Here is a 13,145-nt window from a genome sequence, read left to right as displayed (position 1 = left end):
GGTCTGGCCCAAAGTCTTACCACTTAGTAAAGAGCAATACCCACTGCATAGTTACCTGCTTAATACTGGCGCTTGGTAGGAATGGTTCGTAACCTGTTTGGGACTTGGCCATCTCTCAGTGGAAATAATATAGTACTAGAATTACAATACTCACAGCCTAGGCAGAAATGCAAATTAGACTGTTTTGTTTGGCTTAGTTGATGTTTGAAAAAGCTTGGATTGAATGCTTTAAGATAGTCCATGCACACCTTGGTTCACCCCAGGCCCTCCACTTCCTGTTGTGTAACATTTGGCCAGCCCCACCTGGCCCATTTATGTGACCCACCTGCTCACTCAGATATCTGACCTCTGGTCTAGAAGCGAAGGTGCATCTTTCAGGGTCTTTCCTTAGTAATTATTCAACACTGCTGTCTTCCCCCTGTATGATTAGTTAACCAGCAGGGAGTTAATTGTTGAGTACCTACTGTGTGTCTGCAATGCTAGATGCTGGCGTCACAGAGGTTACTCCCTGCCTTCTAGAAGCTTGCTCTCTAGTCCATGCCCCGGCCCGTCAGTGCTCTTTCTGATAAAAGACAGACTACCATCCCATGAAACCTTTCTTCAGTCCTTACAAAGAAAGTGACCACAATCTTAATTCTTTTCTCTCCCCTGAAAGGATGAGCACTTCACACCAAACACCAGTTTAAGCACTGAAATTATTCTATAGGACTACGAAACCTGCAGCATCCACGTTTACAGTTCAAACAGATAGAGAAGGGGGAAAAACAACTCACATCTAGGAGACAGTAGAAAAAGAAGAGAACAAAACACATGTTCATACACTTGCCCTTAAAATCAGGGGAAAACCAATTGGGAAACTTTCATTTTCTTGTTGGATGTCTATTAAAAAAAATCCCATGCGATACGTGTGTCTATGGAAACCTTCGTTATCTCAAAGATAGGTACTAAAGGCCGTCGTTGCCATGGAACGAGCAGTATTTGCTTTTTATTCTATTGCACAATATCTAATTACAGAGACCCTGATAAAATTATGCATTCCTAAGCACAAATTAAGGCCATTCTACAGGAGCCTTCATGCACATACTTTATTTGTCAAATTTCATTAAAAACAAAAATCAGGGATGACTTTGGGATAAGCAGTCTAACCAGACTCATCCCCTTCCAAGATGGAAATTGTCTTAAGTCTGTATTTGGCCCTGATGGAGTGTCCGAGGTGAAAGGTCAGTTCACTTCCTTTATTCTCCCACAAAAGCCTAAGTCGAAACTCTAAAGCCCCTTCTCCCATTGGATGCACAGGATACATATTTAAAAATCAGTCTCTTTGTTTCCTCTGGAAATACAATAATCAATTTAATAGCATGGAAGGCTGAGCTGCTCTTCTGAAAAGATAACATGTTACAAAATACAGTTGATACCCCTTCCCCCGTAGCTTGTGCTTCTGCCCATGTTTCTATTCTTTTACTACATATTTATGTATCTATAAACAGGTGTACTATTTTTTTTAACATAATGCTCTATACGCAGCACTTCAAAAATTATCTTTTGACTCAACATAATAGTTCCAGGATGCATATGTGTGTGCACAGGTGTGTATGATTCGCTTATGTATTTTAACTACCAAACAGTGTTCTGTTGTATTGACCCTCCCCCACTGATGAATCTTTATGTCGCTTTTAAATTTCTGCTGTTCCAGTGTTGCAATGAACATACTGGTACGTGGCCTTTTCTCAGTACCTGCAAAGATTTCTCTTAAAGTATTAAATTGGAGTATAGCTAAATTAAAGAGAATCAATGTCTAGATCCCTAACTTCCATATGTATTTTTATTTGTTGAAGCCAGTCTTCTGAGACTATGCCTGTGATCCAAGTATCACGCCAGCGTTCTTTCACCACCGTGTTTCCTCAGTTGCCTTCTCCCACTTCACTAAGTTGCTTTGCCCTGGGTGTACTGGCTCCCCAGTGCCAAGTAAAGAGACGACACAATAGGAATGACTGCTGGAAGTAGCTGCTCCTTTCATCAAGGACCACGGATCCAAGCTGGAGCTTTGAGTTTCTCCCAGTTTTACACATATTCCTGTGAAGGGTGATGCACGGTGCTCAGTGGGAAATAGGATGGTCTGAATTCAGACATATTGTACAGTGGAGTGGTGCAAATTTTGACAGTTTTTGTTCACTGAAAGTGTAATAACTTTACCTTTTTCATCTCCAAATTTATTTTCAAAGAATGCAGCTTTCTTGATAGTCTTGTGGGGACAAAGCAAAGAAAGTGTCTGAAGATGTACTGATGGTGGCAGCACCTTACACCTGCCTTGTGACAAATTCACAGAGAGGCTTGACGCTCTCTGCTCCATACATCCACCTCCTTCCTAGCTTCCCAACTACTTCAGAACTAGAATTCAGAGCGGCGAGCTTCTCCCAGGGACATGTACTAACACATCTGTTTAAATGGAAAAAATGAAATCAGACTTGTTCTATCAGAAAACGAGTCCACTTGGATTGTTTCATGGCACAGTGAAGACTGGTTTTGCTGACTGGGCTATCAGAGGATGTTTCCATTATTTAAACGAGCTCAATCTGTTGCTTCAAGGTTTTGAGGATATATTTAAAGTGCATAAGATAATATCGTTGTCTTCAAAAATGTTCTATTGGCAAAGATGGATCAACGTGAACAATAACTTGATCCTCCCCAACTCTTTCCAAGTATATTTGGTTAAACAAGGTACCTCAAAGAGAAGAAGAGTAGCAGGTGTCATTTGTGTGAGATACTTGTGTAGACAGTCACTTAGGGCACTTCCTGCTTTTGGAACAAGCAATAAAGAACTTGTCGGGCAATTTCCCTGCATCTCTGCTGAGGAATATAAGTCTGGGGAAAACGTGATTGGCTCAGGTAATATGATAACACATATTACTGTAGATGAGTCACCAACTGTAGGAATAAAATAGAGTTTATTTAAATAGCTCTTTTGTTGCTATAGACTGAGAATCTAACCACCTTAGGAAAAAGGGCGTAGCCTCTCTTGGAAGTCCGTCTCCTCATCACAATTCTGAAATGTAACCTCAAATCTCATCGCTGGATGACAGAACTGCTACGAAGTATTTAGGATGCCCCTGTCTGCTTGGGTGATGCTGCGCTGAGGTGAGCATGTCAGCAGCCTATGGTAGAAGGAGTGTCTTAAGTAGGAAGCCTAGTGCTGCCTCCACCGTGACCAGCCGTAGGTCACTTCCTCTCCCGGGGCCTCAGTTTCTCCTTCTGTGAAATGAGGGGATGGAGCACATATTCTCCTGAGGTTCCCTCTCATCATCCTGGCCTTGGCTCATCACTTCCTCTCCAATGTGACTACAAGGCCCAGGCTGGTGCTTCCCCCAGGACCTGGCATTGAATTGCCACCGTACCCTACACCTGGACCAGGTGAATATGGCTTTCCTTCTGGAGAACTTTTCAAAAACTTCCTGGTAGAGATTTTAGGTACAAATGGGTAACACACAGGGAACCCTGTTCAGCCTCCAAGGAGCAGCAGCATGACTTTAGATACTTCACAGGAACCTGAGTTTGCCAGAAGGAAGCAGCCACACTCTCCTTAACCCTTCTGAGAGCTTCCTTTTACACGGCCTGGGCCTCCGAGCAGGGGTGGAGAAGAACTAAGCATGTATCAAGCCTTTCAGAGCTCAATAAATATTTATTCTGCTCCCTTACCAATATTCTTATGTTTTATTCTAGGCACCCTAAGAGAGAAAAAAAAAAAGCTAAAAAGGGTACTTGTGGCACATAATAAAAATAATCCTTGTTTGCTTTATACATATGTCAAATAACAGAGAGTTTCTCAAAGTACTCCCCCCCCTTTTTTTCTGCGGTACGTGGGCCTCTCACCGCTGAGGCCTCTCCCGCCGCAGAGCACAGGCTCCGGACGCGCAGGCCCAGCGGCCATGGACCACGGGCCCAGCCACCCCGTGGCATGTGGGATCCTCCCGGACTGGGGCATGAACCCATGTCCCCTGCATCGGCAGGCGGACCCTCAACCACTGCGCCACCAGGGAAGCCCCACTCCCCCTTTTATAGGAACTGTTCAGAACGGTAGGGTGATCCCTGAGCAGGGAGACAGGAATGGGATGTAGATGGACCTCTCCCACGTATAAGAGTAGATAAGTGTGCAGGCTCCCAAGTCTGGCTGCTTTGGTTCAGATCTAGCCTCCACCACCTGTTGGCTGTGTGGCTGCGTTGGGTAAATTACTGAATCTCTCTAAGCCTCATTTTCTTCATCTGTAATTTGAAACAGCCTCATAGGTTTCTTACGAGGATCAAATGAAATAAGCAATGTAAACTCACTCAGCCCAGGGACTGGAGCATAGCAAGGACTAAAATATATTATTACTATATTTTTATCATGTCACCCTACAATTCAGGCATATTACTAAGTGATTCCCTTGACTTATTCAGTCGGAAAATCTAGCAGTTAAGCAGTCAAATCTGTCATTTGTGATAGCAATACATGCTGAGTTTTCTTTCTTCCTAGGAATTTTTTTTCCCACTATAAAATGGAAAGCCAAATCAAATTTGCTCAGCTAATTTTGGCCTGAGAGGTGTACTTAGGACCCTCAACATTTGCCTTACAGGTCAGGCTTATCAGCTCACGCTTGTTAGTGCGAAAAACTCCTTTCCTATCACTGCTTCTGCCACTTTCCTTATCCTGTCTTTCTTCTGGAACAAGTGGACTTGCAAGATACTTCAGCCCCTGATTTGGCAAACACACTTGTTCTGTGAGAGAGCGTTCCGCCCATGTGCACAACCGCGGGTCCCAGACATTGGAGGGTTTATCAGAAAAAGCCTTTCTTCTGCAGGCGCCAGGGCATGGAGAGCAGGGCCCCTGCTGGCTGTCCCCCTTCTAATGAGGACTGTCCCACCACTTCCGAAATATGGCTTTTAGGGAAACCAGAATAAACGTAAGGGACTGTACTATATTTATCAACCCTTGGGGCAGCCTGAGAAATATTCCTAGCTGGATGAGGGGCAACATGAATTTTAGAACATGGGTGGAGGAGAGGCAGTGACTTTTGTTTAATACAGAGCTGTTGGAAAGTCTCTGTCATGATAAAATTTCTTTCCAACAGAGGTTGAGTTCCAGAGTCTTAAAGGAAGTTGGCCCAAGGGTGCACAGGAATAGAGCAAATCTGTTTCGAGATTCGAATGCCCATTTTTTGGTGTAGCAAATGTTGACTAATGGCGAAATGAGGTATTACCTCTCACCAGTCAGAATGGCCATCATTAAAAAGTCCACAAACAATAAATGCTGGAGAGGGTGTGGAGAGAAGGCAACCCTCCCGTACTGTTGGTGGGAATGTGAATTGGTGCAGCCACTATGCAAAACAGTATGGAGGGTCCTTAAGAAACTAAAAATAGAGCTACCATATGATCCTGCAATCCCACTCCTGGGCATATACCTAGAGAAAAACATGGTCTGAAAGGATACATGCACCCTTAGCCAAGACATGGAAGCAACCTAAATGTCCATCGACAGAGGAGTGGATAAAAAAGAGTGGTGCCTACATACATTGGAATATTACTCAGCCATTAAAAAGAATGAAATAATGCCATTTGCAGCGACATGGATGGACCTAGAGATTGTCACACTGAGTGAAATCAGATAGAGAAAGAGAAATATCGTATGATATCGCTTATATGTGGAATCTAAAAAAAGCGATACAAATAAATTTATTTACAAAACAGAAACAGACTCACAGACTTAGAGAATGAATTTATGGTTACTGGGGGGAAGGGAGGTGGGGAGGGATAGTTAGGGACTTTGGGATTGACATGTACACACTGCTGTATTTAAAATGAGTAACCAACTGAAGACCTACTGTATAGCACAGGGAACTCTGCTTAATATTATGTAACAACCTAAATGGGAAAAGACTTTGTAAAAGAATAGATACATGTATATGTGTAACTGAATCACTTTGCTGTACACCTGAAACTAACACAACACTGTTAACTACACTCCAGTATAAAATAAAAAGTTAAAAAAAAAAAGATGAGTTAACATAATTTAATAGATAAGAGCTTGGCCTCTACAGACTGGGTTCAAGTCCTAGCTCTGTCACTTGCTACCCAAGTAACCTTGCTCAAGTTTGCAAAAGCAAATGGAGCTTCTCAGCTCCCGTCCAGCCTTCAGGGTCAGTCTCTCACTTGTTTGGCCTCCTTCCAAGGCCCTGGGAGAGGCCCTAGAAATATGTTCACTTGGTCAAATATTTTTTACAATTTGTAAACATAAGACATATTAACTGCAATCCTTTAGGATGACCGTCTCTTTCTACTCTGACTCTCCCTTGTGTTGGGTAGCATTGGAGTGGCCATGGGGAAAAGCTGAGTTAGGGATAATCTACTTTGGATGCAGTGGGATATGCTTACATGTTATACAGTCATTTCCATGTTTGGGTAGGTTATTGCTAGCTGTCCTGGGCTGGAAACGGCCAACTCATCTAGTGTTGGGACATGAAGGGCCAGGGCCAGAGGTCATACTGTCATATGAACATGCCTTAGAGCAACCGGCTCCAGACGCATATGGGAGGTACAGAAAGAAATGCACGGAGCCAGAAGCTAAGTGTGTGGAAAAAATTCCAAATCTCACAGCTCCATATCTGGGAAAAAAGTGAGATGTTTCCATTTGACGACGATCTTAAAAACTTACATGATTATTACTAATGTTGAACTATGAAGCAAAAAAGAAGCTTTAAATATACTCTCCATAATTTAAAAAAAAGTTTGCTCAACCACGTTAGAGGAAAGACTGAGCATCCTTCTATTCTCGTCATAGAAGATATTATGAAAAACTTGTTAGATGAAGAAATGACCAAAGAATATGCAGCCAAAAATATAGGGGAAAAAAGTATTATAAATGTATGTCAAGTGGTTAATTAATAAAACTATGTGATTTTTCTGAACTTTGAGGTGTCTGTAGTATTTAACTGCCTTTAAAATTTTGTAGTACTTTCTTTTCTTAACCTTAACAAATATTAACTAATTTTCAATTTAACCTCCCCTCATCAAAGTATCCCCAAATTTGGATTCCACAAAACTTGGATCTGCCCCTGGATGTCTCAGAGTTTCCTGTGAGGATGAAATGAGATGAGTTATGTAAAGTGGCAGCCTCTGCAAGGTAGCTGGCTTGTAGTAAGAATTCCACTATGTATATATTTTATAATCGAGACAGCTTCCCTGTCTTGATTCTCGATCTGATATACATATGCTTGTGGCAAGAGCGTGGAGGCTGAATTGGAAGGGGCTGAGAACTGAGGCAGGGAAGCTAATTCTGAGTCTAAGCTAATGATCTAGACAAGAGAAGATGTGACCTGGATTTTGGTTTCCTCTTGTAATGTGCAATGGATATCTGTCTCTCTGCTCTGAGGCTAACCACAGAAAACTGTCACCTTTGAGGTTTGAAAATAACTGAATATCGGCAATGTCTTTTGCTTTAAATATTTGGAATATAAAAAGCTCAAACCAACAAGAGAAAAGTGCATTTTTTCTCCAGAAGCATGTCATCTCTCTTCCTCTCACAGGGCAGCTCCCAGTATTTCATGTGGATTTCTTCAAGGTACGGTGCACTAGGTCTTGTAAACTTCTCCTGAGGTGGAACGGGAACTTCATTTGTATTTGTAAAATATTAATTCTTAAGCTTGTGCTGGGAAGAGGGGTGTTCATTTATTATGAAGGGTGTTCACTTATTATGTCCTATTTTTAAATTTCTGAAATATTTGATTAAAATGTATACAACAGAAGTATTTATCCTTTAATTTTAAAGGGCACTCTCTTGAGAGAGAAAATTGAGAGGCAGCAGAAACTTCTCTGACTGGTCCTTTGTGGTGGGAAATTCGTCAGTCTTAGGTTTACCATGCTGAGTTGAAAGCCAAACCTCAGGAGATCCGAACTTTCCACAAGCAGAGAGAGTCGAGTGTGAAAAATCTCATGAGTACGTCTAACTGGGCTCTGGCTAGCTGGGGCGGAAGTGACATGGCTCAGACACATGCATTGAGGATGTTGTTGTTAATAGTTAATGGTTACTGAGTATTGACAGCTTTCAAGGGGAAGCCACATGGCAGGACAGATTAGCCCCAGTCCTTTGCCCAAGCATACAGCCAGCCGGAAGATGGATGGCAATCCTTTTGTTGCAAATACTTATGGATGACTGAATGAAATAATGAAATAAACAAAAAGATGTCTAAGAGAGACATCTGTGGTAAGTAGTAAACATTTCCAGGCTGGCGAGTTTCATCTTATGTAAGAGCTAAGGAAGAGCTAAGAGCTAATGTGAAGGAAGATGATTTATAATGGGTCTGCACATTGTTTCAGAGGGACATTCATGGATTTGATGGTGGGATGGTAAATTTAACCTCTGAATCCTAATAATGTTCTGTTTTCCAGATGAGCTCAAGGCTTGTCATATTCTAGACCTGGAAAGCATAAATGGCATTATCTTTGTATATACAAATAAAAATCAATTCATTTTCCAAATGTTTAACTCATTCAGGAAGAGTCACACACACCACACACACACACACACACAAATAGATTCCAGCTAAATCAACAATGTTAGCAAAGCTCTTTTCGCTTATCAAATCAGGATATATTAAGTTCAATAAAGGTGCTTGACTTATAAATCTACAAATAACCAGTTATTTTCCTAAGCATCATTTCGATTTATCATCTGAAGTAACACTTCCTGTTCCTTATAGTGGCTTTTTGTTAACTTTCCCCTTAAATAGAAGGAAGTAGTACATCTTTAAATAAAAATATCTCAATAAACTATATCCTCTTGACTATAAAAGGACTATATTTTCTTCCTATGAAAATGATAATAGAACAGAAATGCTGACCAGAAGCCTTTTCTCCGTGATATTTTTGGACAAAACACCAGAGGCTGCATTTTCTTACAAACTTGACATCCTGAAAGGAGACCTGAACTAGAGATAAACTAGAGATAAACACTAGAGATAAACCTATTGTCATTCAATGCAAACCATTTAGCACCTCTACTCCTGGAATATTTCAAGCTACATGTGGAATCATCTTCTCAAATCCACCAGTCTACTTCACCGTACTGGAAGGACAAAAACAGTTTTGGGTTTCTCATGCTCTACAAATACAGCCATATCTCAAAGCCAAGTTTCAGGCTGCCCCAACTCATGTCCCCTAGCAACTCTGCTAATCTGACCTGGCTATGAAGGCTAGGAAGCTGGGTTCCCTATCAGTCTGTTTACTTAACACATGTCACATCTAAAATAAGGATTGCTTTAGCTGAAAAAGCAAGTCATTTATAAGTGTGCATTTATAAGGGCAAAAGTCAAGGCAACTGAGCAAGCCACTTGTCAACTTATTTAGAGGAAATTGTGTAATCAACTTCACATACCAGTTAGCCTTTACCTGCAAGGTCAAGCTCAGAGTTCCTGTATGTCACCACACTGGCCTATTAATCACTCCGCAGGAAATTCCACATTTTTCTTTAGATTAAACTATAGAAAGTGGAGTGAGAACAGAATCTAGAGAGGATTTCCTGTTCGTTTCTTTGTTTCCTCTGACTTGGTTGATGTTTCATGATTTACATTTTTTTTTTTGACTTGCTTGCTACAGAATTTAAAATAGGTTCCAAATGATATATTTCAATACGCATTGCTAAAGGGAGCTTTATTGCACAAAGGTAGATATAGGTATTTGATGGCTGGGTGCCAACTTACTGCTGTAGATTCCAAGTGGAGATAGAAAGCATTGACATTGTTGAACAAGTAACAGATATTTCATTCCGGGGGCGGGGGGGAAAGGACATAAGCTACTAAATTTAAAACCATTTCCCCTTCTTTTCATGTTGCCAAAAAAGTCCAGATATATGGTTTTTGAAAACTTCCTAATTTGAGGCATGATTCTCTAAAAAAAAAAAATCACCTTGAAATACCTTTAAAATTTTTTACCTGAAACTGTCTTTATTTTGCCTTCATTTTTAAACAGCTTAATTGAGGTATAATTCATATACCATGCCATTTACCCATTTAAGGTTTAAAATTCAATGGTTTTTAGTATATTCACCAAGTTGTACAACCATCATCACAATCAACTTTAGAAAATTTTCATCACTCCAAAGAGAAAACCCATTCCCATTAGCAGTCACCCTCCATTTCCCCTCAATGCCTCCAGCTCTAGGCAACCACTAATCTACTTTCTATCTCTATAGATCTGCCTATTCGGGACATTTCATACAAATGGATTCATATACTACACAGTCTTTTGAGTCTGGTTTTTTCACTAAGCATGTTTTCAAGGTTCATCCAGGTTGTATTAGTATTTCATTCCTTTTTATGGCCAAATAATAAAATGCCATTTTATTTATCCATTCATCAGTTGATGGACATCGGGTTGTTTCTGCTGTTTGACTATTATGAATAATGCTGCTCTGTACATGTGCAAGTTTTTATGTGAACCTATATTGTCATTCCTCTTGGATACATATACCTAGGAGTGGAAATGCTGGTTTGTATGGCAGCTCCATGTTGAACATTTTAAGGAACTGTCCAACTGTTTGACAAAGTGGCTATGCCATTTTACTTTCTCATAAACAGCGGGTGAGGGTTTTGATATCTCCACATCTTTGTCGACACTTGTTATTGTCTGTCTTTTTTATTTTAGCCATTCTACTGGGTATGAGGTAGTATCTCACTGTGGTTCAAATATTTTAAAGGAAATGTTCACAAGGGATTTCTGTATTGTTTTCCCCTGGCCAGGACTATGAACGCCAACTGCTGTATGATTGTGGTATCCGGTGCAGCAGACAAGATGGAAGGAAGTGCTGGAAACATAGATAAAGTACACAAGAAGTTAGCTCAGAGACTTGGGATGGTCAGGGTCTTATCTTGAGTCTACAATGTTCTGAATTTGTAGATAATTAAAAACATAAAATGACTAAACCATTTGCAAAGGCCATTCAAAGCCGCAACTTCTTTTGTTGCTGTTTGGTATTTTCTTTGCCTGATTTACTTTAGAAGGACAAATTCGTCTTAACTGCAATGTGTAATTTAAAAAAATGATTAATTTTGCTTCTGAAGAGCCATTTGTAGCTACTGTTCTATTTGAGTAGCTTCCACGCTTATGTTTCCACTTTCTGGGGGGCTTGGACCCAGCAACCAGAAAGATAATCCTCTTTTGTGGACATTCCCACAGTTAACTCCACACACATCTGGATGGCAGTTCAATAGTCCACTGTTATTCAAACAATTTGTAATCACACATACTGTGTGTCAGCTAACAAGCCAGGGTGTATAGCTTTTCAGTATTCCATAGCACGCAGCACGCACAATTTACAAATAAAATAAAAATCTACAGCAAAGACAACAGCACATTCTTCATTGAATAACTGAGTAAAAAGAGTGTCTCTGTTGAAAGACAAGACACCACTTGTTATTTTGACGGTCAGTGAAAAGAGGTATAGAAAACCATATTTCATCTGTTAAGTCTTTTAACATGGGAAAGTTCCAAATCTGTAGCATTGCAGAATCTGGGGCCATATGTTTCTTTAAGCTGAGCTCGAATCAGAGATGGCCAAATAACCACCAGCAGTACGAAACGCACCTGACAAAATTCTCCAGGCTTATCCCTCTAAGTCATGGTAGATGGGGGAGAATGGGAAGGACAGACATCTCACCATGGTCAACTGTTTTTCTCATTAATTTCAGCTGGGAGGATGTTGGGAGGGAGAAGTCGAGTTCAACTCCCCAAGTGGCTAACAGTTTTGGAAACAAGGGGTTTGATAAGACCAGAGGAAGTGAACTCGAGCTTGTCCTGAGAAAAAAGGGCTGGGGACAGGCACTCCGCATATACAGCCATTGAGACCCCAGACAAGCCATTGAGATGACAAGGTGGCAGAAATAGCATGCCAACGACCAGTCATTGTGGGATAGGGAGGTGTTGGGAAATGCAACCAGAGGCGCAGCTGTGCAACATTCCACCTGCCCCGCCTGACTGGCAGCATGGTGGCCCCTGACCCTGAGGGGCTGCGGGCATCACTGGGAATCCGGAGCCCATTCAGAGCAAGTTAAGGCCTTGGAACATGTTGAGGCCTCACTGTGGGATCACTCAGCTAGGTCACTGCTTAAGTCCATAAGACTCAGGGACCAGATGACAAAGTATTTCTTACCCATGAGGGTTTTTCCCCCAGGGTTTCCCCACTGGCTTTTAGCCCGCAATGCCATAACTTAACTCCTAGGCTTTGCTGAAAGCTCCTTAATAGAGGACAGCCCCAAGTCCAAGGTAAATACAGTTCTGTCATCTTGTAAACTCAACAGCCTTGTAAGAAAATAACCATTAAGATCCAGGTGGCTCAAGAGAGGAAGAAACTGTCACTGTTTAATCAGGTTGTATTGGGGAGAAAAGATGAGTTTCACATAGAACTTTGCATGTCTTTATTACTCTCCACCCAAATAACATTAATTCCTTTAATATTTCAGGTATCTAGTCATTTTTTCCCAATATATCAGGCATTCACTGAGGACCTATTATGTACCAGGAAGGGTACTGCATTCCAGAGATATAAAGAAAAAGGAAACACAATGCCTGCCCTCAAGGATCTCACGGCCTCAGAGGAGAGCCACTTCGACACCGTATAATTTATACCATGAACTGAAGGGGAGACAGAAGTCAGCGAGGAGACCCAGAGGGAAGAATGGTTATTCCAAATGAGGGCTTGGGAGAGCTCCCAAGAGAAGCTAAGATTTAAGCTGAGCCTTGCCAGGTGAGTGAGTTCTACCCGGATGAAGGGAAGTGCAGGCAGAGAGAGCATCCCAGATGCTCTGCCAGTGACTAGTGCACACTACTTGCGGCTTGACTGAGGCCTCCTGCGTAGGACAATGTATCACCTGGCTAGAAACCAGGTGAGAAATCTAAACTCCCTTCCCATGCTCCACTCTCAGCATTCTGTTCACCCCACGAACTGGCAAGGGAAACAATTGGATTGTGGTGCAGTGACAAACCCAAACTTCATTAACCGACCAGAACATTCATCTTGATCTCTGGACGTTGGTGGACTTGCAGGAGGGCCTCATGGCCATGCCTAGAGCTGCCCACCGGGGCACACACCTGCATCTTCGGCTCTCTCCTTCACACCAGCT

At 41.6% G+C, this 13,145-nt stretch overlaps 1 protein-coding gene across 9 annotated transcripts in view; it reads right to left on the bottom strand.

Annotated features, from left to right (window-relative positions):
* The window catches only part of VTI1A (vesicle transport through interaction with t-SNAREs 1A), a 368,921-nt gene that overhangs the window by 83,859 nt on the left and 271,917 nt on the right, over positions 1–13,145 (bottom strand). The window contains exon 9 of one of the 9 annotated variants that reach the window (XM_022568768.3): positions 1–13,143. This exon is cut by the window's left edge and continues 62,132 nt beyond it. The exons of 7 other annotated variants lie outside the window; for them this stretch is intronic. In XM_022568768.3, the coding sequence (XP_022424476.1) occupies positions 13,035–13,143 (109 nt within the window). In that variant the 3' untranslated portion in view covers positions 1–13,034. The remainder of the gene's footprint in view (positions 13,144–13,145) is intronic. One more of the 9 variants, XM_089898184.1, reaches the window with a different exon arrangement.

Source organism: Delphinapterus leucas, chromosome 16, assembly GCF_059928025.1.
Source record: "Delphinapterus leucas isolate spDelLeu-1000000601 "Yukka" chromosome 16, BTC_Dleu_Yukka2, whole genome shotgun sequence".
Taxonomy (NCBI): Eukaryota; Metazoa; Chordata; class Mammalia; order Artiodactyla; family Monodontidae; genus Delphinapterus; species Delphinapterus leucas.
Note: the sequence above shows the minus strand (reverse complement) of the source record. Positions and strands in the feature narration are given on the sequence as shown.